The 26,021-nt window shown below is 43.9% G+C and overlaps 1 protein-coding gene across 1 annotated transcript in view; it reads left to right on the top strand.

Annotated features, from left to right (window-relative positions):
- The window catches only part of LOC140718718 (uncharacterized), a 145,523-nt gene that overhangs the window by 32,509 nt on the left and 86,993 nt on the right, over positions 1-26,021 (top strand). Inside the window, exons 2-3 of the mRNA XM_073032815.1 lie at positions 18,588-18,893; positions 24,529-24,819. Coding sequence (XP_072888916.1) covers positions 18,588-18,893; positions 24,529-24,819 — 597 coding nt within the window. The remainder of the gene's footprint in view (positions 1-18,587; positions 18,894-24,528; positions 24,820-26,021) is intronic.

The raw sequence follows: 26,021 nt of genomic DNA, 5'->3' as shown, positions 1-26,021 counted from the left end.
CAGATGCACCAAGGAAAGATGAAGAGAAGGTGGAAATTGGCAACTGTGGAACTTCTGCATTGACTAAGCGCAGGAAACAGCACCAACAGATTTGTCAATGTACCAGAGAAGGTGTTGTGGGAGTGAGATACTGATGTTCCAAACATTACACAGGAGGACGATGAATGTTTTGGCTGAAGTGAGTGTCCATAATGAGGCCTTTGATATGGGGAATGCAGCTGAAGGAGAAAGTGTTCAATGTTAGGATGAATCTGATCATCAGACCCTCCTGATCTGAGACACCAGTGCAGATGAATTGCATATCCATGGTGAGGATAAACTGACTGGGAACATGGAATTGTCAATATTCTGATAAAATTCAAAGATCATTTTTACTTTGATGCTCAGTTTATATTAACTTTCAAGCTGATTTATTTATTCAGTGATACAGTGCGGAGTAGGCAACAACCAGTGCCCGTGGGTGGGCTTGTTAAAAATAAAAGTCGTTGGGTGATTAAAAATGAGTGTATGTTTGTGTTCTGTTGCTGATATCGCCAATCCACCGCTAGGTTTGATGTGTTGTGCTCTCTGAGATGCTCTTCTGCATACTGCTGTTGTAACAAGTGGTTATTTGAGTTACTGTCGCATTCTCGTCAGCTTGAACCAGTCTGGCCATTCTCCTCTGACCTCTCTCATTAACCCACAGAAATGCCACTCACTGGATATTTTTGTTTTTCACACCATTCTCTGTAAACTCCAGAGACTGTTGTGCATGAGAAAACAGGAGATCAGCAGTTTCTGAGATCATCAAACCATCCCATCTGGCACCAACAATCATTCCACAGTCAAAGTCACTGAAATGATATTTATATTATATTAAATTATATTTCTTCCCCATTCTGGTGTTAGGTTTGAACAAGGACTGAATGTCTGTGTGCTTTTATGCATTGAGTTGCTGCCACATGATTGTCTAATCGGATATTTGTATGAACGATCGGGTTTTGGGGTCTATCTGATAACTGGCCACTGGGTGTGTTAGACAAGATGGCATTCAGTGATCAGTGAAATATCGGAAAGATATTCTTCACAATTCGTTCTTCAGAAGTATCCTCATTACTGTACTTGGTCAGGGACGACAGATAACAGGGATGAAAAGTTGGAGTAAAAACTAAATGATAAAAGAATGATGGAAATAAAATATTTAACATAATCAGTCCCACAAGCTGAGCTTTTGAAGAAATACACATGAACAGTAGAAAGCAGAAAACCCTGAAGGGAGGCAGAGATAGAAAAACAGCAGCTGAAAGTACACTCGACCAAAACTTAGTGAAACGAGATGCATGCTAAAGAAATGTTTACAAAATCAGGAGCTCATCTAACCAGCCCTACCTCTGGGAAAGAAAACCTGTTGTTGATCCACTGCTTTCACCAGAATGGAAAGGGAATGAATCATCCCCCTTGTCTGATTTCACACTCTCCAAAACATTCCTACCTGGGGCGAGGTGGGAATTCCCCTGAGTGTGGCGCAGGATGTACTGGTTGGTAAACAAAGTGTAGAAATACACAAATGCCATAGTATGAGTAACAAATGTTTTGAAGGTATCATTTGTACCAAAAGTATACAGGAGATGTTCAGAGTCAGGAAAACAGACCCTTTAAAAATGTTCCACAGATGGATGATCTGTGAAGTGGATAAGTGTAGATGGGTGGGTTAATAAGTTTGTAGTAAGTTAACGACTAGTAATGTTGTGGGTAGTGTAGAAGACCGTCAGAAATTATAATGGGACATAGATCATTTGCAGATATGGACACAGAAATAGCAGATGGAGTTTAACCCGGCCAAATGTGAAGTGTTGTGCCTTAGTAGGTCAAATGTAAAGAGACACTATACTGTTACTGGCAAAATCCTTAACGGCATTGTTGAACAGAGGGATTTCAGGGTCCAAGTTCATAGCTCATTGAGAATGGCTACACAGGTTGATGGGACAATTCAGAAGGCATATGGCACGCTTGCCTTTATTATTTAAGGCATTGAGACCAAAGTCAGGAAGTTATGTTGCAGCTTTACGCAATACTCCAGATGCAGCTTAACTAGAGATTTGTAGAGTTTCTGGCCGCTCTTATAAAGAGAAAGGTCTCTGCTTCCACATTTATTCATGGGTGGTCTCATAAATAAAACCATGGGGTAATGTAAAATTGAGCAAACGAATCAGTAAGGGAACGAGACTGATCATACACTCAGTGTTACTGGTGATACCTAATGAAACTCATAAAGGGGGTGCTGTGTGTGTGTGTTTGTGGTCTTCTGCTGCTATAGACAATCTGCTGCTAGGTTTGATGAGTTGTGCTTTCTGAGATGCTCTTGCACACCACTATTGTACGTGTGGTTATTTGCGTTACTGTCACCTTCCTGTCAGTTTTAACCAGTCTGACCATTCTCCCCTGACCGCTCTCATTAACAAGGTGTTTTCACCCACAGAACTGCTGTCCACTGGATGTTTTTGTTGTTCACACCACTCTCTGTAAACTCGAGAGATGCTGTGCATGAAAAAAACAGGAGATGAGCAGTTTCTGAGATCCTCTCACCATCACCAACGATTATTCCACAGTCAAAGTCACTGCGTTTCTTCCCCATTCTGAAGTTGGGTCTGGACAACCAGTCAACCTCTTGACCATGTCTGCATGCTTTTGTGCATTGAGTTGCTGCCACATGATTGGCTGATCAGATTTTTGCATTAATGGTCAGGTCAAGTCAAGTCAACTTTTATTGTCATTTTGACCATAACTGCTGGTACAGTACATAGTAAAAAGGAGACAACGTTTTTCAGGACCATGGTTTACATGACACAGTACAAAAAACTAGACTGAACTACGTAATTAAAAAAAACAGAGCAAGCTACATTAGACTACAGACCTACACTGGACTGCATAAAGTGCACAAAAAACAGTATTACAATAAATAATAAACAGGACAGTAGGGCAAGGTGTCAGTCCAGGCTCTGGGTATTGAAGAGTCTGATAGCTTGGGGGAAGAAACTATTATATTGTCTGGTCGTGAGAGCCTGAATGCTTCGGAGCCTTTTCCCAGATGGCAGGAGGGAGAAGAGATTGCATGAGGGGTGCATGGGGTCCTGCATAATGCTGTTTCCTTTTCGAATGCAGCATGTAGTGTAAATGTCCGTGATGGTGGGAAGAGAGACCCCGATGATCTTCTCAGCTGACCTCACTATCCGCTGCAGGGTCTTGCGATCCGAGATGGTGCAATTTCCGAACCAGGCAGTGATGCAGCTGCTCAGGATGCTCTCAATACAACCCCTGTAGAATGTGAAGAGGATGGGGGGTGGGAGATGGACTTTCCTCAGCCTTCACAGAAAGTAGAGACACTACTGGGCTTTCTTTGTAATGGAGCAGGTGTTGAGGGACCAGGTGAGATTCTCCACCAGGTGAACACTAAGAAATTTGGTGCTCTTTACGATCTCTACTGAGGAGCCGTCGATGTTCAGCGGGGAGTGGTCGCTCCGTGCCCTCCTGAAGTCAACAACCATCTCTTTTGTTTTGTTCACATTAAGAAACAGGTTGTTGGCTCTGCACCAGTCCGTTACCGCTGCCCCTCCTCTCTGTAAGCTGACTAGTCGTTCTTGCTGATGAGACCCACCACGGTCGTGTCATCGGTGAACTTGATGATATGGTTCGAGCTGCGTGTTGCAGCACAGTTGTGGGTCAGCAGAGTGAACAGCAGTGGACTGAGCACACAACCCTGGGGGGCCCCCGTGCTCAGTGTGATGGTGTTGGAGATGCTGCTCCCGATCCGGACTGACTGAGGTCTCCCAGTCAGGAAGTCTAGGATCCAGTTGCAGAGGGAGGTGTTCAGGCCCAGTAGGCTCAGCTTTCCGATCAGTTTCTGAGGGATGATTGTGTTGAATGCTGAACTGAAGTCTATGAACAGCATTCGAACGTATGTGTCTTTTTTGTCCAGGTGGGTTAGGGCCAGGTGGAGGGTGGTGGCAATGGCGTCATCTGTTGAGCGGTTGGGACGGTACGCAAACTGCAGGGGGTCCAGTGAGGGGAGCAGCAGGGTCTTGATTTGCCTCATGACGAGCCTCTCGAAACACTTCATGATGATGGATGTGACTGCAACGGGACGGTAGGACACTGAAGACTTCTTCAGCACGGGGACGATGGTGGCGGCCTTGAAGCACGTTGGAATGGTGGAGATGTTGAAGATGTCAGTGAGAACATCTGCTAGCTGGTCTGCACATCCTCTGAGCACTCTACCAGGGATGTTGTCTGGTCCAGCAGCCTTCCGTGGGTTGACCCTGCACGGGGTTCTTCTCACGTCGGCCACGGTGAGACACAGCACCTGGTCATTCACAGGAGGGGTGGACTTCCTCGCCGCCACGTCATTTTCCTCCTCAAACCGGGCTTAGAAGTTATTCAGCGCATTTGTGAGGGAGGCATCACCTGCACAGTCAGGTGATGTTGTCTTGTAATTGGTGATGTCCTGGATGCCCTTCCACATGCATCGCATGTCACCTCTGTCCTGGAAGTGACTGTGCATTAGCTGGGCATGTGCACGCTTTGCCCCACTGATGGCTCGGGACAGTTTGGCCCTTGCTGTTGTTAGAGCTGCCTTGTTGCCTGCTCTGAAGGCGGAGTCGCGGGACCTCAGCAGCACACGCAGCTCTGCAGTCATCCATGGCTTCTGGTTGGCAGGTATAGTGATGGTCTTGGACAGAGTAACATCATCAATGTACTTGCTGATGTAGCTGGTCACTGATGCTGTGTACTCCTCTAAGTTGGTAGAGTCGCTATCATGTGCCAGTCAGTGTGCTCAAAGCAGTCTTGAAGAGCAGAGATGGCTCCTGCTGGCCAGGTTTTCACCTGCTTCTGAACTGGTCTGGAGCGCCTGACGAGCGGTCTGTATGCTGGGATTAGCATAACAGAGATGTGGTCTGAGTATCTGAAGTGGGGGCGGGGCTCTGCCCGGTACGCGTCGGGAATGTTTGTATAAACCAGGTCCAATGCGTTCATCCCCATCGTTGCAAAGTCCACATACTGATGGAATGTGGGGAGCACTGACTTAAGGTTCGCGTGGTTAAAATCACCGGCAACAATAAACAGACCATCAGGGTGTGCGTTCTGCAGTTCGCTAATAGCCCTGTACAGTTTACAGAGCGTCTCCTTAGCATTAGCGCTGGGGGGAATGTAGACACTGAATATAAGAACAGAGGTGAATTCCCGTGGCAAATAACTGCCACAAACTCCACTAGCGATGAGCAGTGTCTGGAAACCAGCACAGAGTTCTTACACCATTCCGTGTGGATGTAAACACAGACACCGCCACCGTGAGTCTTACCGGAGACAGCTGCATCTCTGTCCGAACGAAACAAAGCTAGCCCGTCTAGCTGGATGGCAGCATCCGAAATCCCATCAGTGAGCCATGTCTCTGTGAAGACAAACGCGGAGCAAACTCTGTACTCCCGCCGAGTATTACTGTACTGTTCCATGTTCTATGTATCATCCATGGTGGAAGTTGAGAAGAAAACGGGGTTCAGTGTTTCTCTTGAGGATTTTTTATTAACGTGTCGCACCAGACAGTCAGTCGTTCTTGTCTGGCGTGTGGTGTCAGGATTGGTCTCCTTTCGGATTAACCAGATCACGATATGAACGGTCCTGACTTGACCCTTTTTTTTCCCGAGGCCGAGTGGCTAGCTCGACGCTCACCGGCAAGGATGGAAACCGTGCTCGGGGGGTGGCCTGACTAGGATTCGAACTCGGGAGCCTTTGCTCCGGAGTCCGGTGCTGATGCCATTGCGCCACCTGCTGGCCGCTGTTCAGGATGACAGCAGACCAGAGATTATGACAGCAGCTCAAACTATCAGAAACCACGAGTGCACAACACACTGAATTAGTGACGGTGACATGGACAGTTAGTGATTCAGAATAATTGGGGAGTCATAGAATCATTGAGCACTACACCACAGAAACAGGATCTCCAGCACATCTAGTCTGTGCTGAACTGGTATTCTGTCCAGTCCCATTGACCTGCACCTAGAACACAGCCCTCCATACCCCTCCAATCCATGTACGTATCCAAACCTGTCTTAAACGTTCCAGTCAAACCCTCATCCACCACTTCTGCTGGCAGCTCGTCCCATGCTCACACCACCCACTGAGTGAAGAAGTTCCCTTTCAGGTTCCACTTCAATATTTCACCTTTCACCCTTAACCTATGGCCTTGCTCCTTACTGTCTGCATCACCCAGGACATGTCCTCTTCTCATTGCTACCGTCAGGGAGAAGGTACAGGAAACTGAAGGCTCACACTCAACGATTCAGGAACAGCTTCTTCCCCTCTGTCATCAGATTTCTGAATGGACATTGATCCCATGAACACAACCTCACTACACTTTTTGCTCTTGTAGCACTATTTATTTAATTTAACTATATATACTGTAATGACTGTATATAGTTACTGTCATGTAGTTATTTTATTATTATATATTGCAATGTACTGCTGCCGCGTAACAAAAATTTCATGACAAATGCCAGTGATATTAAACCTGACTCTGATTCTGCTCTTCACTTTGTTTGTCACGTAACAAATTATTCGGCATTGTTACTGTGATGAATTGCTCTGGTGTTAAATCTGCTCTTCAGTGGGAGTTCAGTGAAACCCTCTCTCACTGCTTCTCCTCTGTGATCACAAAATACTCTGCAGACGCTGGGGTCAAAGCAACACACACAACACGCTGGAGGAACTCAGCAGGTCGGGCAGCATCCGTGGAAACGAACAGTCAACGTTTCGGGCCGAGACCCTTCGTCAGGACTGAAGAGGGAGGGGGCAGGGGCCCTATAGAGAAGATGGGGGAGGGTGGGAAGGAGAAGAGTGGCAGGTGTCAGGTGAAAAACCAGTAAGGGGAAAGGTCAAGGGGTGAGGGAGGGGAAACAGGGAGTGGATAGGCAGGAAAGGTGAAGAAGGAGCATAAGGAGAAAGCACTGTGTATAGTAGAAGGAGGCAGAACCATGAGGGAGGTTTGAAGTAAGTAAGCAAGAAAGTTTCTGGTAATATTTTTTCATTTAGTACATAGCTAGTGTGCTGAGAATGGGTCCGGAGTTAGTGTGTGTTACTTGTAGAGATGTGGGAACTCTGGGAGACCTGCGGTCTCACTGATAACAACATCTGCATGGAGTGCACCGAGTTACATCTCCTCAGAGACTGTGTTAAAGAACTGGAGCTGCAGCTGGATGACCTTCAGCTCATACGGGAAAATGAGGAGGTGACAGACAGGAGATACAGGGAGATAGTCACCCCTCAGGTACAGGATGCGGGTACCTGGGTGACTGTCAGGAGAGGGAAAGGGAATAGGCAGCCAGTGCAGAGTACCCCTGTGGCCGTTTCCCACAATAATAAGTATAACACTTTGGATACTGTTGAGCAGCGGCTGGGTCTCTGGCACTGAGTCTGGCTCTGCAGCTTCGAAGGGAACGAGGAGAAGAGGAGTCCGTAATGACAGGGGATTCCATGATTAGAGGAGCAGAAAGCAGATCTGTGGACGTGAAAGAGAAACGCGGATGGTCTGTTGCCTCCCAGATCCCAGGGTTAGAGTTGTCTTGGATCGAGTCCATGGCATTCTAAAGGGGAGGGTGAACAGCTGAAAGATGTGGTTCATATTGGTACCAATGACATAGGTAGGAAAAGGGAGGAGTTCCTGAAGAGAGAATCTAGGGAGTTAGACAGTAAGCTGAAAAGCTGGACCATCAGGGTAGTAATCACTGGATTATCACCTGTACCACGGGCCAGTGAGGGTAAGAATAGGATGATCTGGCTGAGGAATTGGTGCGGGGGGCAGGGTTTCAGATTTCTGGTTCACTGGGATCTCTTCTGGGGAAGGAACCGCCTGTACAAAAGGACAGGTTACACCTGAACCTGAGGGTCCAATATTCTTGTAGGCAGGTTTGCTAGAGTTGTTGGGGAGGGTTTAAAGTAATTTGGCAGCGGGATGGGAACCGCAGTGATAGGGCTGAGGATGGGCAGTTGGTATACAACTAGTTGCAGTGTGCAGTGAGGCTGTGAGGACAGACAGACAAACGATAGGGCAAAATTGCAGTCAGTAGGAAGAGTTAAATTGTAACAGGGGCCAGAAACAAAAAGGGTGATGAAGGTGTTATATTTCAATGTGCACAGTAGATGGAATAAGGGAGTTGATCCTGTGGCTCAGTTAGAGATTGGTAGGTATGATGTTGTGGGCATCTGAGTTGTGGCTGAAAGAAGATTAGAGTTGGGAGCTTAATATCCAAGTGTACACATTGTATGGAAAAGATAGGCAGGTAGGCAGAGGGGTTGGGGTGGCTCTATTGGTAAATATTCAATTAAATCCTTGGAAAGAGATCGACATCAGAAGATGTAGAAACCTTGTGGGTAGAGTTAGGAAACTACAAGGGTAAAAAGATCCTGATGGGAATTATATACAGGCCTCCAAGCAGTAGCCAGAATGGGGGCTGCAAATTACAAAGGGAAATAGAAAACGCATCTAAAAAGGGCAATATTTTGATAATTATGGGGGATTTAACTATGCAGGGAGATTGGGAAAATCTGACTGGAAGTTAGGTTTCTGCAGAGGGGCCATTGTGTGAGTGGGCCAGTGTTAGAGTGGAATTTGAGGGTTTGGCTCATCAAGGCTTAGGGGAGGATTAGTCCGTAGGTAGATTTTTCTTTGATATTTATTCTTTCATTCTTTCTTTTTGAAAATTTAGAGCAGTGGGGGTGCCAGACAGGGCAGTGGAATTCTCTTCTTGCAGGATGTGGGAAGGCAGGGAGACCTTCAGTGTCCCTGCCGACAAAACCTACAAGAAGTGCATCCAGCTGCAGCTTCTAATAGACTGTGTGAAGGAGTTGGAGCTGGAACTGGATGAACTCTGGATCATTCAGGAGGCTGAGATCATTTGATAGACAGCACACACAGTCAGGTAGTTCTACACACTGTGCAGAACACGAGTAAATGGGTGACTGTCAGGTGGAGAAGGTGAGAGGCAGCCAGTGCAGAGTACCCCTGTGGCCTTTCCCCTCAACAGCAGGTAGGATGTGTTCGATACTGTTGAGGCGGGGTATCACCTAGCAGAGGAAAGCCACAGCAGTCGGGTATCTGGTACTGAGTCTGGCTCTGTGCCTCAGAAGGGAAGAGGGAGAAAAGGCAAGCGGCAGTGATAGGGGATTCAGATTGATGAGGGTAACAGAAAGGAGCTTCTGTGGCTGAGAGTGAGATTCCCAGATGATATGTTGCCTCCTGGGTGCCAGGATCAGGGACATCTCAGATGAAGTCCACAGTATTGTTAAGTGGGTGGGTGAGCGGCCAGAGGTCGTGGCCTAAGTCAGTACCAATGACATGGGTAGGAGGGTGACGAGATCCAGCAAAGTGAGTTCGGGGAATTAGGTGCCCAGTTAAAGGGCAGGATCTCCAGGGCTGTGATCTCAGGATTGCTACCCAGACCATGTGCTAGTGAGGCCAGAAATAGGAAGATCATACAGTTTAACATATGGCTGAGGAGATGGTGCAGGATGGAGGGTTTCAGATTTTTTGATCATTGTGCTTTCTTTGTGGAAAGTGAGACTTGTACAGAAGGTATGGTTTATACCCGAACTGGGAGACTAATATCCTAGTGGGAAGGGTTACTAGTGCTGCACAGGTGGGGAGGGGGAGGGGGTTGAGTGGTGGTGGAGTTTAAACTCGAGTTGCAGGGGGATGTGAACCAGAGTGCCCAAACAGATCATGGAGTGGTTGTAGAGAAAGGTGTTGTTCAGCCCATGTACAAAGTCAGGTAATTGAAAGATTGAGCATAGTGGGGCAAATGTCCTGAGCTGTGTATATTTCAATGTAAGGAGTATTGTAGGAGAGGTGGGTGAGCTTAGGGCATGGATCAGCCTGTGGAATATGACATTGTAGCCATTACTGAGATTTGTTTGCCGGAGGGAGGACTGGCAGCTCAGTGTTCTGGGGTTCCGTTGTTTTAGACATGATGGAGCAGGAGGGGTGGCATTACCAGTAAGGGAAAATGTCATGGCCGTGCTCAGTCAGGACAGATGGGAGAGCTCATCTCGTGAGGCTTTTTGGGTAGAACTGAGGAATAAGAAAGGTGTGGCCAAGTTAATGGGATAATGTCATCGATCATCAGCAGTCCACGGGATTTGGAGGAGCATATTTGCAGAGATTGCAGACTGTAGGAAAAAGAACTCAAGGTTGTGATAATAGTCAATTTTATCTTTCTACATATTGACAGGGACTCCCATGTTGTAAAAGAGGTGGATGGGAAAGAGTTTGTCAAATGTGTTCAGTGAAGTTTCCTTAATCAGTGCATAGAAATCTCAACGGGAGAGAATGTGCTACTACATCTCCTATTAGGGAATGAGACAGGGCAGGTGACAAAAGTATATGATCATAATGCCATTAGTTTTATGGTAATTATGGAAAAGGATTGATGTGGTCAGGTTAAGATGTTAAATTGCAGAAAGGCTAAATTTGATGGTATCGGAAAGGATATGGCAAATGTGGATTGGGACAGGTTGTTTTCTGGGAAAGGTATACTTGGGAAGTGGGAGGCCTTCAAAAGCGAAATTTTGAGAATACAGAATTTGTATATTCCCATCAGAATTTAAGACAAGGATAATAGATTTTGTAATCTTGATTTTTGAGGGATATTGATGCCTTGGTTAAGTAGAAGGAGATGCATAACAGTATAGACAGGTAGGAACAAATGAGATTGAGCAGTATAAGAAATGGAAGAGAACAATATAAAGAATCTAAAGAATGTAAGAAGAATCTTGGGAAAGAAATTAGAAATTAGAAAAGCTAAAAGAAGATACGAGGTTGCTTTGGCAAGTAAGGTGAAAATAAATCAGAAGGGTTTCTACAGTTATATTAATAGCAAAAGTATAGTGAGGGATAAAATTGGTCCCTTAGAGAATCAGAGTGGACAGCTATGTGTGGAGCCGAATGAGATGGGGGAGATTTTGAACAATTTCTTTTCTTCAGTATTCGCTAAAGAGAAGGATATTGAATTGTGTAAGGTAAGGGAAACAAGTAGGGAAGTTATGGAAACTATGATGATTAAAGAGGAGGAAGTACTGGCACTTTTAAGGAATATAAAAGTGGATAAATCTCTGGATCCTGACAGGGTATTCCCAAGGACCTTGAGGGAAGTTAGTGTAGAAATAGCAGGGGCTCTGACAGAAATATTTTCAAATGTCATAGGAAATGGGGATGGTGCCAGAGGATTGGCGTATTGCTCATGTGGTTCCATTGTTTAAAAAGGGTTCCAAGAGTAAACCTTGCAATTATAGGCCTGTCAGTTTGACGTCAGTGGTGGGTAAATTAATGGAAAGTATTCTTATATAATTATATGGATAGACATGGTCTGATTAGGAACAGTCAGCATGGATTTGTGCGTGGAAGGTCATGTTTGACAAAACTTATTGAATTTTTTGAAGCGGTTACGAGGAAAGTTGATGAGGGTAAACCAGTGGATGTTGTCTATATGGACTTCAGTAAGGCCTTTGACAAGGTACTGCACGGAAGGTTAGTTAGGAAGGTTCAATTGTTAGGTATTAATATTGAAGTAGTAAAATGGATTCAACAGTGGCTGGATGGGAGGTGCCAGAGAGTAGTGGAGGATAACTGTTTGTCAGGTTGGAGGCTGGTGACTAGTGGTGTGCCTCAGGGATCTGTACTGAGTCCAATGTTATTTGTCATATACATTAATGATCTGGATGATGGGGTGGTAAATTTGATTAGTAATTATGCAGATGACACTAAGGTAGGTAGCGTTGTGGATAATGAAGTAGGTTTTCAAAGTTTGCAGAGAGATTTAGGCCAGTTAGATGTGTGGGCTGAATGATGGCAGACGGACTTTAATGCTGATAAGTGTGAGGAGCTACATTTTGGTAGGACTAATCAAAATAGGACATATATAGTAAATGGTAGGGCATTGAAGAATGCAGTAGAACAGAGTGATCTAGGAATAATGGTGCATAGTTCCCTGAAGGTGGAATCTCATGTGGATAGGGTGGTGAAGAAAGCTTTTGGTTTGCTGGCCTTTTTAAATAAGAGCATTGAGTATAGGAGTTGAGATGTAATGTTAAAATTCTACAAGGCATTGGTAAGGCTGAATTTGGAGAATTGTGTACAGTTCTGGTCACCAAATTATAGGAAAGATGTCAATAAAATAGACAGAGTACAGAGAAGATTTACTAGAATGTTACCTGGGTTTCAGCATCTAAGTTACAGAGTAAAGTTGAACAAGTTAGGTCTTTATTCTTTGAAGCGTAGAAGGTTGAGGGGGTACTTGATAGAGGTATTTAAAATTATGAGGGGGATGGCTAGAGTTGATGTGGATAGGCTTTTTCCATTGAGAGTAAGGGAGATTCAAACAAGAGGACATGAGTTGAGAGTTTGGGGGCAAAAGTTTAAGGGTAACACGAGTGGAAATTTCTTTACTCAGAGAGTGGTAGCTGTGTGGAATGAGCTTCCAGTAGAAGTGGTAGTGGCAGGTTCGGTATTGTCATTTAAAGTAAAATTGGATAGGTATATGGACAGGAAAGGAATGGAGGATTATGATCTGAATGCGGGCCAGTGGGACTAGGTGAGAGTAAGCGTTCGGCATGGACTAGAAGGGCCGAGATGGCCTGATTCTGTGCTGAAATTGTTATATGGTTATAGGTTTATATAGTTTATTTACCTGTGTCCTGCACAGAGTGCCATGGGAAGGAGAGTCCCCATTGCAAGAGGTGCTTTGTGCAGGTGGATATCTCCAAGGATGAGTGCCAATACTCATGAGAGAAAGCCAGCTTGCTGAAGATGGCCTTCAAGGAAAGTTAGGACTGTGGTGGGTGCTTTCAGGGAGACCGGGGGTTCAGCACCGTGAGTAACGGTCATACCCAGCTTTGGAAAAGATGAGCTCCAATATTTAGACAGGTTTAACTGTAATAAGCCCTTTTTTAACTTCTTTCTTTTCTTTAATAACTATTTGATGAAACTGAAATTGGTAAATATACTTTCTTTATAATATTATGCGATGTACAATCTGTTATTTCTTTCCAATTGATAATTGGGTTTGGGCAGAATTTACAAAGTATTCGCTCAAATTGAGGTTTCTTTAATGAGAACATCATGACATTCCTGTTTGGTTTGAACTTGAAATCATACCGACCCCAGATGTATATTGTTTATGAAAGGTGGCTTCTCACCGCAGAGTCACGTGGCTGTTGTTGCACCAGGAACGTTGAAGACAAGGCATGGATGTTGTTTACATAGACTTTAGCAAGGCCTTTGAAATGGTCCCACATGGGAGGCTGCTCAAGAAGGTTCAGTTGCCTGGCATTCAAAATGAGGTAGTAATTTGGATTGGACATTGGCTTCACAGGAGAAGAGAGAAGCCAAAGAGTGGAAGTAGACAGTTATCTCTCTGACTAGAGAGCCATGACTAATGGTGTGCCACAGGGATCACTGCTGGGTCCATTAGTTGTTTGTCATCTATATCAATGCTCTGGTTGATAATGTCGTATTCTGGATCAGCAAATTTGTGGATGATACCAAGATGGGGGGTCTGGTGGATAGTGAGGAAGACTTTCAAAGTTTGCAGCAGGATCTGGAGCAGCTGGAAAAATGGGCTCAAAAATGGCAGATGGAATTTAGTGTAGACAAGTGTGAGGTGTTGCACTTGGCAGGATCATCCAGGCTAGGGCTTGCAAGATGAGGGGTCGGGCACAGAGGAGTCTTTGTAGAACAGAGAGATCTGGGAATGCAGATGCATAATTCCGTGAATGTGGTATGACATGTAGATATGGTCGTAAAGAAAGCTTTTGGCACATTTTGAGCACAGGAATTGAGATTCTATATTGAAATTGTATAAACCATTGGTGGTCATAATTTGGAGTATTGTGTCCAGTTGTGGTTATTCCCATAAGATATAGGAGCAGAATTTGGCCCAGCAAGTCTGCTCCACCATTTCATCATGGCTGATCCAATTTTCCTCCCAGCCCCAATCTCTGCCCTCTCCCCATATCCCTTCATACTCTGATCAATCAAGACTCTATCAACCTCTTCCTCAAGTATACCATACATAAATACTTGCCCTTCACAGCTTCCTAGAAGCATAGAAACGTAGAAAATCTACAGCACCATACAGGCCCTTCGGCCCACAATGCTGTGCTGAGCATGTCCTTGTTTTAGAAATTACCCAGAGTTACCCATAGCCCTCCAATTTTCTAAGCCCCATGTACCTATACAGGAGTCTCTTAAAAGACCCTATTGTATCCGCCTCCAACACCATCACCGGCAGCCCATTCCACGCACTCACCACTCTCTGCATCAAAAAACGTACCGCTGACATCTCCTCTGTACTCACCTCCAAACATATTAAAACTGTGCCCTCTTGTGTTAGCCATTTCAGCCCCAGGAAAAAGACTCTGACTATCCACACAATCCTTGTAAATCTCCTCTGCACCCTTTCTATAGTTTCCACATCCTTCCTGTAGTGAGCGGACCATAACTGAGCACAGTACTCCAAGTGGGGTTTGACAAGGGTCCTGTGTAGCTGTAACATTTCCACTAGACTCTTGAACTCAATCCCACTGTTGATGGAGGCCAGTGCACCATTGCCTTCTTAACCCACAGAGTCAACCAGCGCAGTAGCTTTGAGTATCCTTTGGACTCAGTCCCCAAGATCCCTCTGATCCTCCACACTGCCAAGAATCTCTCCATTAATACTATATTCTGCCATCATATTTGACCTACCAAAAGGAACCACTTCACACTTATCTGGGTTGAACTCCATCTGCCACTTCTCAGCCCAGTTTTGCATCCTATCGATGTACCACTGTATCCTCTCCAGTCTTCCACAATCTCCACAACACCTCAACCTTGGGGTCATCAGCAAATTTACTAACCCATCCCTCCACTTCCTCATCCAGGTCATTTATAAAAACCACAAAGAGAAGGGGTCCCAGAACAGATCCCTGAGGCACACCACTGGTCACTGACCCCCATGCAAAATATGACCCATCTACAGCCACTCTTTACCTTCTGTGTGCAGGCCAATTCTGGATCCACAAAGTGAGGTCTGCTTGCATCCCATGCCTCCTTACTTTCTCAATAAGCCTTGCATGGGGTAACTTATCAAATGCCTTGCTGAAATCCATATACACTACATCTACTGCTCTACCCTCATCAATGTGTTTAGTCACACCCTCAAAAAATTCAATCAGGCTCGTAAGGCATGACCTGCCTTTGACAAAGCAATGCTAACTATTCCAAATCATGTTATGCCTCTCCAAATGTTCATAAATCCTGCCTCTCAGGATCTTCTCCATCAACTTACCAACCACTGAGGTAAGACCCATTGGTCTATAATTTCCTGGGCTATCTCTACTTCCTTACTTGAATAAGAGAATAACATCTGCAACCCTCCAATCCTCTGGAACCTCTCCCATCCTCATTGATGATGCAGAGATCGTTGCCAGAGGCTCAGCAATCTCCTCCCTCACCTCCCACAGTAGCCTGTCGTATATCTTGTCCGGTGCCTGTGACTTAATTAACTTGATGCTTTCCAAAAGCTCAGCACATCCTCTTTCTTAATATCTATATGCTCAAAATTTTCAGTCCACTGAAAATCATCCCTACAATACCAAAGTCCTTTTCCGTAGTGAATACTGAAGCAAGGTATTCATTAAGTACCTCCACTACCTCCTCCGGTTCCATACACACTTTTTCACTGTTACACTTGATTGGTCCTATTCTCTCATGTCTTATCCTCTTGCTCTTCACATACCTGTAGAATATCTTGGTGTTTTCCTTAATCCTGCTTACCAAAGCTTTCTCATGGCCCCTTCCAGCTCTCCTAATTTTGTTCTTAAGCTCCTTCCTGCTCGTCTTATAATTTTCTAGATCTCTATCATTACCTAGTTTTTTGAACTTTTCATAAGGTTTTCTTCTTGACAAGATTTTCACAGCCTTTGTACACCATGGTTTCTGTACCCTACCATCCTTTCCCTGTCTCATTGGAATGTACCTATGCAGAACGCCACACAAATATCCCCTGAACATTTGCCACATTTCTACCGTATATTTGTCTGAGAACATCTGTTCCCAATTTATGCTTCCAAGTTCCTGCCTGGTAGCTTCATATTTCCCCTTACTCCAATTAAATGCTTTCCTAACTTGTCTGTTCCTATCCTTGTCCAACACTATGGTAAAGGAGAGAGATTTGTGATCACTATTTCCAAAATGCTCTCCCACTGAGAGACCTGACACCTGACCAGGTTCATTTCCCAATACCAGATCATGTACAGCCTCTCCTCTTGTAGGCTGATGTACATACTGTGTCAGGAAATTTTCCTGAACACAGCTAACAAACTCCACCCCATCTAAACTCCTTGCTCTAGGGAGATTCCAATCAATATCTGGGAAATTAAAATATCCCATCACAACAACCCTGTTAGACCATAAGACCATAAGATATAGGAGCAGAAGTAGGCCATTCATCCCATCGAGTCTGTTCTGCCATTCATTCATCGGCTGATCCAATTCTTCCAGTCATCCCCACTCTACTGCCTTCTCCCCATACCCCTTGATGCCCTGGCTAATTAAGAACCTATCTATCTCTGCCTTAAATGCACCCAATGACTTGACCTCTACAGCCACTCGTGGCAACAAATTCCACAGATTTACCATCGTCTGACTAGAACATCTCTGTTCTAAATAGACGTCTTTCAATTCTGAAGTTGTGACCTCTTGTCCTAGACTCCCCTACCATGGGAAATCACTTTGCCATATCTAATCTGTCAGGCGGCCTTTTAACATTCAAAACTGTTATTACTGGATTGTTCCAGAATCTGTCTCCCTATCAGCTCTTCGATGTTCCTGTTACTATTGGGTGGTCTATAAAAAACACCCAGTAGATTTATTGACCCCTTCCTGATTCTAAATTTCACCCGTGACTTCCTCCTGTTCTGCAGCCGTAACACTATCTCTGATCAATTGTACCACGTCCACACCTCTGTAGCCTCTCTCTCTGTTCTTTCTGAAGCATCGAAAGGCTAGCATTCTAAGTAGCCATTCCTGCCCCTGAGCCATTCAAGTCTCTGTAATGGCCACAACATTATAGTAATGATCCACGCTCTAAACTCAGCCGCTTTGTTCATTATACTCTTTGCATTAAAATAGACACATTTCAAACCATCAGTCTGAGCGCATCCCTTCTCTATCACCTGCCTATCCTCCCTCTCACACTGCCTACAAGCTTTCTCAATTTCTGAGCCACTTCCTCTGTCTCTTCAGTTCAGTTCCCACCACCCCAGCAATTCCAGTTTAAACTCTCCCCAATAGCCTTCAAAAACTTCCCATCCAGGATATTGGTCCCCTTCAGATTCAAGTGCAACCTGTCCTTTTTGTAAAGGTCATGCCTGCCCCAAAAGAGGTCCCACTGATCCAGAAATCTGAATCCCCGTACCGTGCTCCAATCTCTCAGCCACGCATTTACCCTCAAACTCATTCTATTCCTATACTCACTGTCATGTGACACAGGCAGTAATCCTGAGATTACCACCCTTGTGGTCCTGCTTCTCAGCTTCCTTCCTAACTCCCTGTAGTCTGTTTTCAGGACCTCCTCCCTTTTCCTACCTATGTCATTGGTACCAATATGTACCACGACCTCTGACTGTTCACCATCCCACTTCAGGATATTGTGGATGTGATCAGAAACATCCCGGACCCTGGCACCTGGGAGGCAAACTACCATCTTTGTTTTTTTCTGCGTCCTGTGGCAAAGAATTCCTCGGATTCACCACCCTCTGGCTGAAGAAATTCCTCCTCATTTTCCTTCAATACACGATTAAGTTTTTTATGGATCCCCCAAAACCTAAGGACTTTCTACAGGAGCACAATTGAAAGCATCCTGACTGGCTGCATCACTGCCTAGTTATGGAAACTGTACTTCCCTCAATTGCTGGACTCCGCAGTGAGTGACGCGGACAGTGGTGAGTGTAGATGTGGAGTGCAGGTAGTTTTGAGGAAATAAGGAGGCTACAGAAGGACTTGGACAGGTTAGAAAAATGGGGAAAGAAATGGCAGATGGAATGTGGTGTCAGGAAGTGTATGGTCATGCACCTCGGTGGAAGAAATGAAAGGATTGACGATTTTCTAATTGGAGAGAAAATACAAAATTCTGAGACACACAGGGATTTGAAAGACCTTGTGTAGGATTCCCTGAAGTTTAATTTGCAGGTTGAGTCTGTGGTGAGGAAGGCAAATGTGATGTGAGCATTCATTTTGAGAGGACTAGAATATAAAAGCAAGGTTGTAATGTTTCCAGTCAGAACCGTGGGAATGATTGTATTAAACACTGAGCTGAGGCCAATAAACAACATCCTGACGTAAGTATTAGTATTGTCCAGGTGACCAAGGCTACAGATCAAGTCGTCCTACACAGCTTGGTCCTGAAACTGCAGTAAAATGTCCAATAACATCTGTTCATGTAATATTACTCCTGTGCTGTAATTGTCTCACTTTCACCTGCTCAACAGTTTAAATGATTATATTTTCCTTTTATTCTAATCAGCTGAAAGGGAAGAAATGGTTGGTGTCCTTGGTTCATCAGTTTTACTGGATCCTGAAATCACCGTTGATTACAGCAAGAATGAAATCGTTTGGACTTTCAAAGCCAGCAACAAAAGCCATGATGTTATTTTGGATCACGTCCCTGGTGTCGCCACATCGGAACCAAGTGAACAGTTCAAGGACCGTTTACAATTCAACGCTTTGAGTGGTGCATTGACGATAAGCAGATTAAATGCCCGTGACCAAGGAGATTACACCTTCACTGTCGATAGGAAAGAGTTGAAAGTAATGAATTTGCTTGTCATTGGTAAGAAGTTTCAGATATTTGTGATGCAGTGTGTGATTTATTAATGGCAGAATCTGCCATAGAAACTATAATCTCTGATTTTTATTTCCATCAAAGTCTAAGCAGGATAACCTCTGCTGTGACTCATCAACTGAGTCATCGGAGAGACATTGAAGCTGGTGATATAAAAACAGCAGAGTTTCTGCAGAGAATCTGATTCTTCTCTCATCACACACAGTCTTACATTTTTTTAGACATAAATAAAGTGATAAATGAGTCACCACAATTTCAATAGCTATGATTTCCTACCGACCTCTAACATTTTGAATATTTGTAGAATTACATATTTACAATAGTCATACATCCCAGCCAGTAGAATCCTTTTGAAAGCTTCAGAGCACAAACTCCAAACACCCAAAATACATCTCTCTTGTGAAAGTGCTGAAGGATGGCTCTCTGAATACAGAACCGGCCAGAATATTAACTATGTATTGCATTAAACTGCTGTGCTAAGTTAACAAATTTCACGTCACATGCCGGTGATAATAAACCTGATTCAGATTCTGACAAAACAGACCCATCCCATTGTGACAGGGATACACTTTGACATTGTGCTAATGCAGACAATGGCCACTTAACGACTTCCCTGATCACACCTCGAGGATTTAAATGACCACCAATCAACATGAAAATTCATGTATTGTCTTCCCCTGGGGCCGACTCAGAATGTCCCAGAAGCTCCAAAACCTGGGCCTCTGTACCTCCCTTCTTGACTTCCTCACTGGGAGACCAGTCAGGGCAAATCATAAGTAACATCTCCACCTTGCTGACAATCAGCACTGGACCATGTCTGAGATGAATGCTTAGCCACTGTTGGTGACAAGGAGGTGTACAAGAGTGAGGTAGATCAGCTGGTTGAGTGGTGTGACAGCAACGACCTTACACTCAATGTAAGTAAGGCCAAGGAATTGATTGTGGACTTCAGGAAGGCAAAGAATAGAGAATACTCCCCAGTCCTCATCAATAGATCAGCCATGGAAAAGGTGAGCAGTTTCAAGATCCTCGATGTCAACACCACTGAAGATCTGTCCTGGGCCGAACATATTGAAGCAATTACAAAGAAGGCACAACATCGGCTATGTTTCATTATGAGTTTACGGAGTCTTGGTATGTCATCAAAGACTCATGCAAGTTTCTACAAATGTACGTGGAGAACACAGGATCAGAAAAAGCAGCAGAAAATTGGAAACTCAGCAGCTCCATCATGGGCACTAACCTAGTATCAAGGACACCTTCAAAAGGTGATGCTTCAAAAAGATGGTATCCATCATTAAGGAGTCCCATCATCTAGGACATGCCCTCTTCTCAATGTTACCATCAAGGAGGAGGTACAGGAGGCTGAAGACACACACTCAGCATTTCAGGAACTGTTTCTTCCCATCTGCCATTACATTTCTCAATGAACAATGAACCCATGAAATATACCTCACTTTTTTTGCTCTCTTTTTGCACTATTTATTTAATTTATTTTTTAATATACACTTATTGTAATTTATTGCTTTTTTAACTAATTTTTAATTGAAACATCAACAAATTACATTCAATACAACCAATTGCCAATTACATTTTGCCTGTTTAACCCAGCCACCCCCCAACCTTCTTCACCATTGCCCCTCTACCCCTCCCCTCCACCCACCAACTGAATAGTAGTGCATACACAGACAAAGCATTCCTATTTTAACAAAAGAACGTTTAAGTTAGATATCAAATTTGTCCACATTAAGATTGTGTTTGGTCGTGCATCATTTACTCTCGCTGATGATAATTCCAGATACAAAATGTCCAAAAAGCTCTGAAGCCAGTGAGTATATGAAATATCATGGGGAGGTTTCCAACGCTGGACTACAATCTTCTTAGCTGCAGTCAGGCCTGCCAGCCTGATTTTGCGTGTTTTTCCGTAAGGGAAAGGTGGGAGTCATCATTTAGAAGATGTACAGTGGGGTCCATTGGTAATTGTACCCCCGTTAGTTCTGTAAGAGTACTGATAACCTTTCCCCATAAACCAAAAACTCCAGGACATTCCCATACAACATGTATAAAAGAGCTAATGGTTTCGTGGGGGCAAAATGAGCAACATGGGTCAGGAACCAGTCCCATTTGATGTCTAATTCTCGGTGTTAAATATGCTCTATGACAAAATTTCAAGTGTATATACCGATGATTTGGGTTTTTCGAAGCACCGGCAGCATTATCCCAAAACGCATCCCAGTCGAAGTCTTGTCCCAATTCAGATATGTCCCTATCCCAGGCTTTCAATCCTGACGTGGGCATATAATTCTGGGAGTTTAATTTATCATAGATATATGACACTATCTGCCCTGGAGCACCCTGTGTCCAACTTAAAATGGGATGGTCCTTTAAATCTGACCCCCAGGGTACGCCGTAGGCTTTACAAGCTGATCTTACTCTATAGTAGAAGAAAAGAGATTGTTTATCAAAATTATATCGAGATTCCAGTTCTTGAAAGCTAAGGATAGTATTTGCCCCATTAATATCTTGAAGAGTAGCAATACCTTTATCCTCCCAAGTTCTGTTAGTGAATGGTTTCCCCCCAGATAGACAATGATTATTGTTCCATAATGGAGATTTGTACCATACACTTTTAAATTTTAGGAATTTTTCTGCTGCTCTAAACACTTGTAGCATATGGGTTAAAAATGGACCGTAATACAAATCACATTTTTTGCTTATTATTATTGTCATTTATTATTATCATTTCATTATTATCATTGCTTTTTATTATTATGTGTTACAATGTACTGCTGCTGTAAAAGAACAAATTTCATGACCTTTGTCGATGATATTGAACCTGATTCTGATTCTGATTCAATGATTAGTTTCAGTTGCCTTAAACTGTCAGTTGAAGGTGGAGGGGCCGGTCGTGTTGAGGAAGCAGAGAGGCTGCGGAAGGACTTTGACAGATTTGGAGAGGTGTCAGATGGAATACAGTGTCAGGATTTGTATGGTCATGTGCTTTGGTAGAAGGATTAAAAACATAGATTATGTTCTAAATGGGGGAAAAAATCAAAAATCTGAAGTTCAGAGGGATTTGGGACTCCGCGAGGATTCCTGAAAGGTTAATTTGTAGGTTGAATTGGTGGTGAGGAAAGTGAATGAGATGTTCACATTCATTTCAAGAGGACTGAAACATAAACACAAGGATGTAATGCTGATGCTGTATAAATTACTGGTGAGGCCTCACTCGGAGTATTGTGATTAGTTTTGGGCCCCTTATTTAAGAAAGGATGTGCTGACATTGGAGAGGGTTCAGAGGAGGTTCACAGGGATGATTGCTGGAATGAAAGAGTTATCATATGAGTAGTGAATGAAGTTTCTGGGACTGAACTCAGAGGAATTTAGAAGAATGAAGGCGATCTCATTGAAACCATTTGAAAGTTGAAAGGCCAAGATAGAGTGGATGTGATGAGGATGTTTGCTTTCGTGGGCGAATCGAGGAGCAGAGGGCACAGCCTCAAAAGAGAGGGATGTTCGTGTTGGCTGAGGCCGAGTGACCTGGACAAGAAATATAATTCAAGAACTAATCATAGACGCAAAATTGGCATCTTTGAATGTGATCAGTGTAAAGAGAACAGTGTGATGTGTCAACACCTTACAATAACTGGCCAAGGTCAAGGCTGATGTGAGTTTTTTACAGGAGTGTGGACTAACACACTCTGCAACTACCAGAGTTGGTTGTGATGGTGGCCCCATGGTCCATCTGTGTGGTTGGGGGCAACGATTGTCATCCTTCCATCCTGGGAATTCTGTTACAGGGTGACAACTTCTCAATCACCCAAGTCAGAGAGGTGGTTGGGGTGTGGCTCCTTGTGGCATACATAATGTACTGAAACACTCTGCTCTGGTTAATGAACACATACACCTCACCCGTGCGGAGCGAGCGGCTGGCCATCCTCGAGCCGCTCCCACCACTGCCGGTGACATCACAGCTGGTCATTCTGGTTGGTGACATCATCGATGCAGCTGGTAGTGCCGACAACAGGCTGGACAGCACCTCCAGATTCCTGATGGAAACAGTTAAAATAGACAAGCTGCACAATGCCTTCAGCTCCCCTTCAGAAGGATGGACTGGTTTACTGACTGAGTTGTACTCGGCTACGTGGGACTGGAAGTGTGGAGTTTGCAAAAATTCAGCATGACATCTAAAACTCTGACAAACCTCTATAGATGTGTGGTGGAGGGTGTATTGACTGGTTGTGTCACAGCCTGGTCTGGAAACACCAATGCCTTTGAATGGTAAATCCTCCAAAAAGTATCGGATATGGTCCAGTCCATCATCAAGGAAAGCCCTCCCAACCACTGAGCACATCTACACTGAGTAATGTAGCAGCAAAGTAGCATTCGTCATCAGGGACTCCCACCACCCAGGTTGTGCCCTCTTCTCACTACTCTCATCAGGAAGAATTACAGGAGCCTCAGGACTCACACCACCAGGTTCAGGAACTGTTATTACCCCTCAACCATCGTCAAGCTCTTGATCCAAAGGGGATAACTTCACTCAACTTCACTTGCCCCATCACTGAAATGCTCCCATTACCAATGGACTTGCTTTCAAAGACTGTTCATCTCATGTTCTTGATATTTATTGCTTATTTATTATTACTATTATCTTATTTGTATTTGCACAGTTTGTTGTCTTTTGCACATTGGATGGGGGGGGGGGTCATTTGTGTTTCTTGTAGTTACTGTGAATGCCTGCAAGAGAATAAATCTTATTGTTGTATATGGTTACATACATGTACTTTGATAATAAATTTACTTTGTATTTTGAACTTTGAATAATTGCCTGGACTGGACTGAGAGGATAAAACTGAAATTGGGACTGTGGGGAGGACGCTCCCTATCGATATCTGGGAAGAACCTGGTCAACAAGTGTGAGGTTCTCTCAGGCTGCTGTACTTGGTGCAAGTGTTGCCCATGCCCCGCTCCTCCAGCTTGAGAATCACCCGAGCTGTTTTCAGGTTCATCTGGGGGTCCGAGATGGAGTAGGTGAGGCACAGATCACAATGCACAAATCCCTGTATAACGGGCGCAACAATTTACCCAATGTGTCCCTCACCCTGATGACCAGCTTCATGTGTGTCTGCATCAGGCTGTGTGTGGAACCTAAATACATGGGCACCAGGTACCACTACGTGCTGAGGTTCTGCCTGTCCCCTGTGTTGCCAAGGTGTTGAAACTGGGGGATGTTCCTGAAAAGGGAATGAATGGACCCCAGAGAAATCTGAAGGTGAGGCAATTCAACTTTCTGTGAGATGGAGAATAGAGAAATCTGAAGCCAGTGAATTGCCAGTTTTGGAGCCAGTGTAGATCAGAAGCACTGGGGTCTGACTTGAACAGGTATAGTGTGAGAGTCTTGTTTCAGCCAAAGTTGAAGAGGGGTTTGAGTTGGGAGGCTGGGCCAGAAAGAATTTCCACAACATTCTTGTCTGAAAGACAAGTTCCTGTAACACCAGTAAAGAGTGGCACAATATCTATTCAGTAGTATGTTCTCATTTGCTGTAGTTTCACAAAGTTCTCTGTTTAAGTGTTTCACAGCCACCACATTTTAAATGAGTGCAATTATTTTTATTAACAGATAAAGTTAAAGAAGAGTTTGGTCTCCTTGGCTCATCAGTTTTACTGGATCCTGATCTCAAAGTTGATTCCAGCAAGAGTGAAATAGTTTGGACCTTCATCGGCAGGAGCATTTTGCGTCATGTCCCAGGTCACAGCTTAGTGGAACTGAGTGAGCAGTTCAAGTTTCGTCTGCACTTTGATACTTCTAATGGTGCTCTGACTGTGAATGAAGCAGAACATGGTGACCAAGGCGATTACACCTTCATTGTGGATGGACAAGAGCTGAGAATAATACAACTACACCTTGTTGGTAGGTAGTTTTATGTTTCATAGAACGTAGAACAGTACAACATAGTTCAGGCCATTTGGCTAAGTTGGGTAACTCACCTGATTGAATAAACACTGAGGTGTCAGATATTGAATGCAGCCGTCATTCTACCCCGATCTCTGTGAGTACCTGTCATCCCAGGGAGGAGCCCGTTCGGGATTTGATCCAACAATCATTGCTGCACTGGTGGGATGAGAGAAGAACTGTTTGTCAAACCTGAGGCTTGGGTTTTCTGTTGGAGAGAACAGAAGGAAATGGTTGTGAAGTGAAAGTGTGGATGGATGGAAAAGGTGGAGAAATGGAAAATGTAGCAAGAGAAGGGATGGGACGGGAGGGAGGTACAAAATGCATTAGATTAGTGTGGGAAATGGAGACAAGGACATAACATGATGGTGAAAGAAACTTCAATGACAATGATAAATGAAAGAAGATGAAATTTATTTATCGAGCACTTTTCACACAGATGTAGTTCAAAGTTATTTGCAATGGGATAAAAGTACAAATATGAAAAATAAAATAAAATAAAAATAAATGTAAATAAAAGACAAAACGATGCTCATTGAAAGCAAGATTAAATAAATAGATTTTAAGCTCTCATTTAAAGGTGTCAACTGAGTCTGCATCCCCTATGGTTTTAGTATTGAATTCAACAATTGAGGAGCGCAGTTCAAAAAAGCTGACCTGCCTATTTTCTTCTGAGGGAGATTTTTTTTTAATTTAAGAGACTGGTGGCAGAAAACCTGAGAGCCTGAGCAGGATTATGAAAGGAAAGTGATTCTGTGATGTAATCTGGTCACAAACCATTAACAGTTTTAAAAACAGGGAAGACAAGATTAATGTTAATTTTAAAAGAAAGAGAAAGCTCCTAGAGCTGCCAAATTCCACCCCACCAAATTTTTATTGGCGTGTTTATGTGGGATAAAGCCATTCTCTACACTGTGAAGTCAGCAATGTATTGTAATAAACTTTTTGATTCTGTTTGGTAATTCCAGGTACTGAGATAAGGACTAGAATTTTGGGAAATTGACCAGGAAGGAAGATGGAGAATATAAAAAGAATTAAGATTGGTGTCTCTGTTTATGTTTTTGAAATCCATACAATGCTCACAATGATCACATTAATCTTGTTGTTTAAACCCTGCTTCTGACATAAACATTCAGCCCCTGTAGAGGGTGATCTGTGAG

Source organism: Hemitrygon akajei, chromosome 2, assembly GCF_048418815.1.
Source record: "Hemitrygon akajei chromosome 2, sHemAka1.3, whole genome shotgun sequence".
NCBI classification, from domain to species: Eukaryota; Metazoa; Chordata; class Chondrichthyes; order Myliobatiformes; family Dasyatidae; genus Hemitrygon; species Hemitrygon akajei.
The sequence above is the reverse complement of the archived record's forward strand: the minus strand, read 5'-3'. Positions and strand labels throughout refer to the sequence as shown.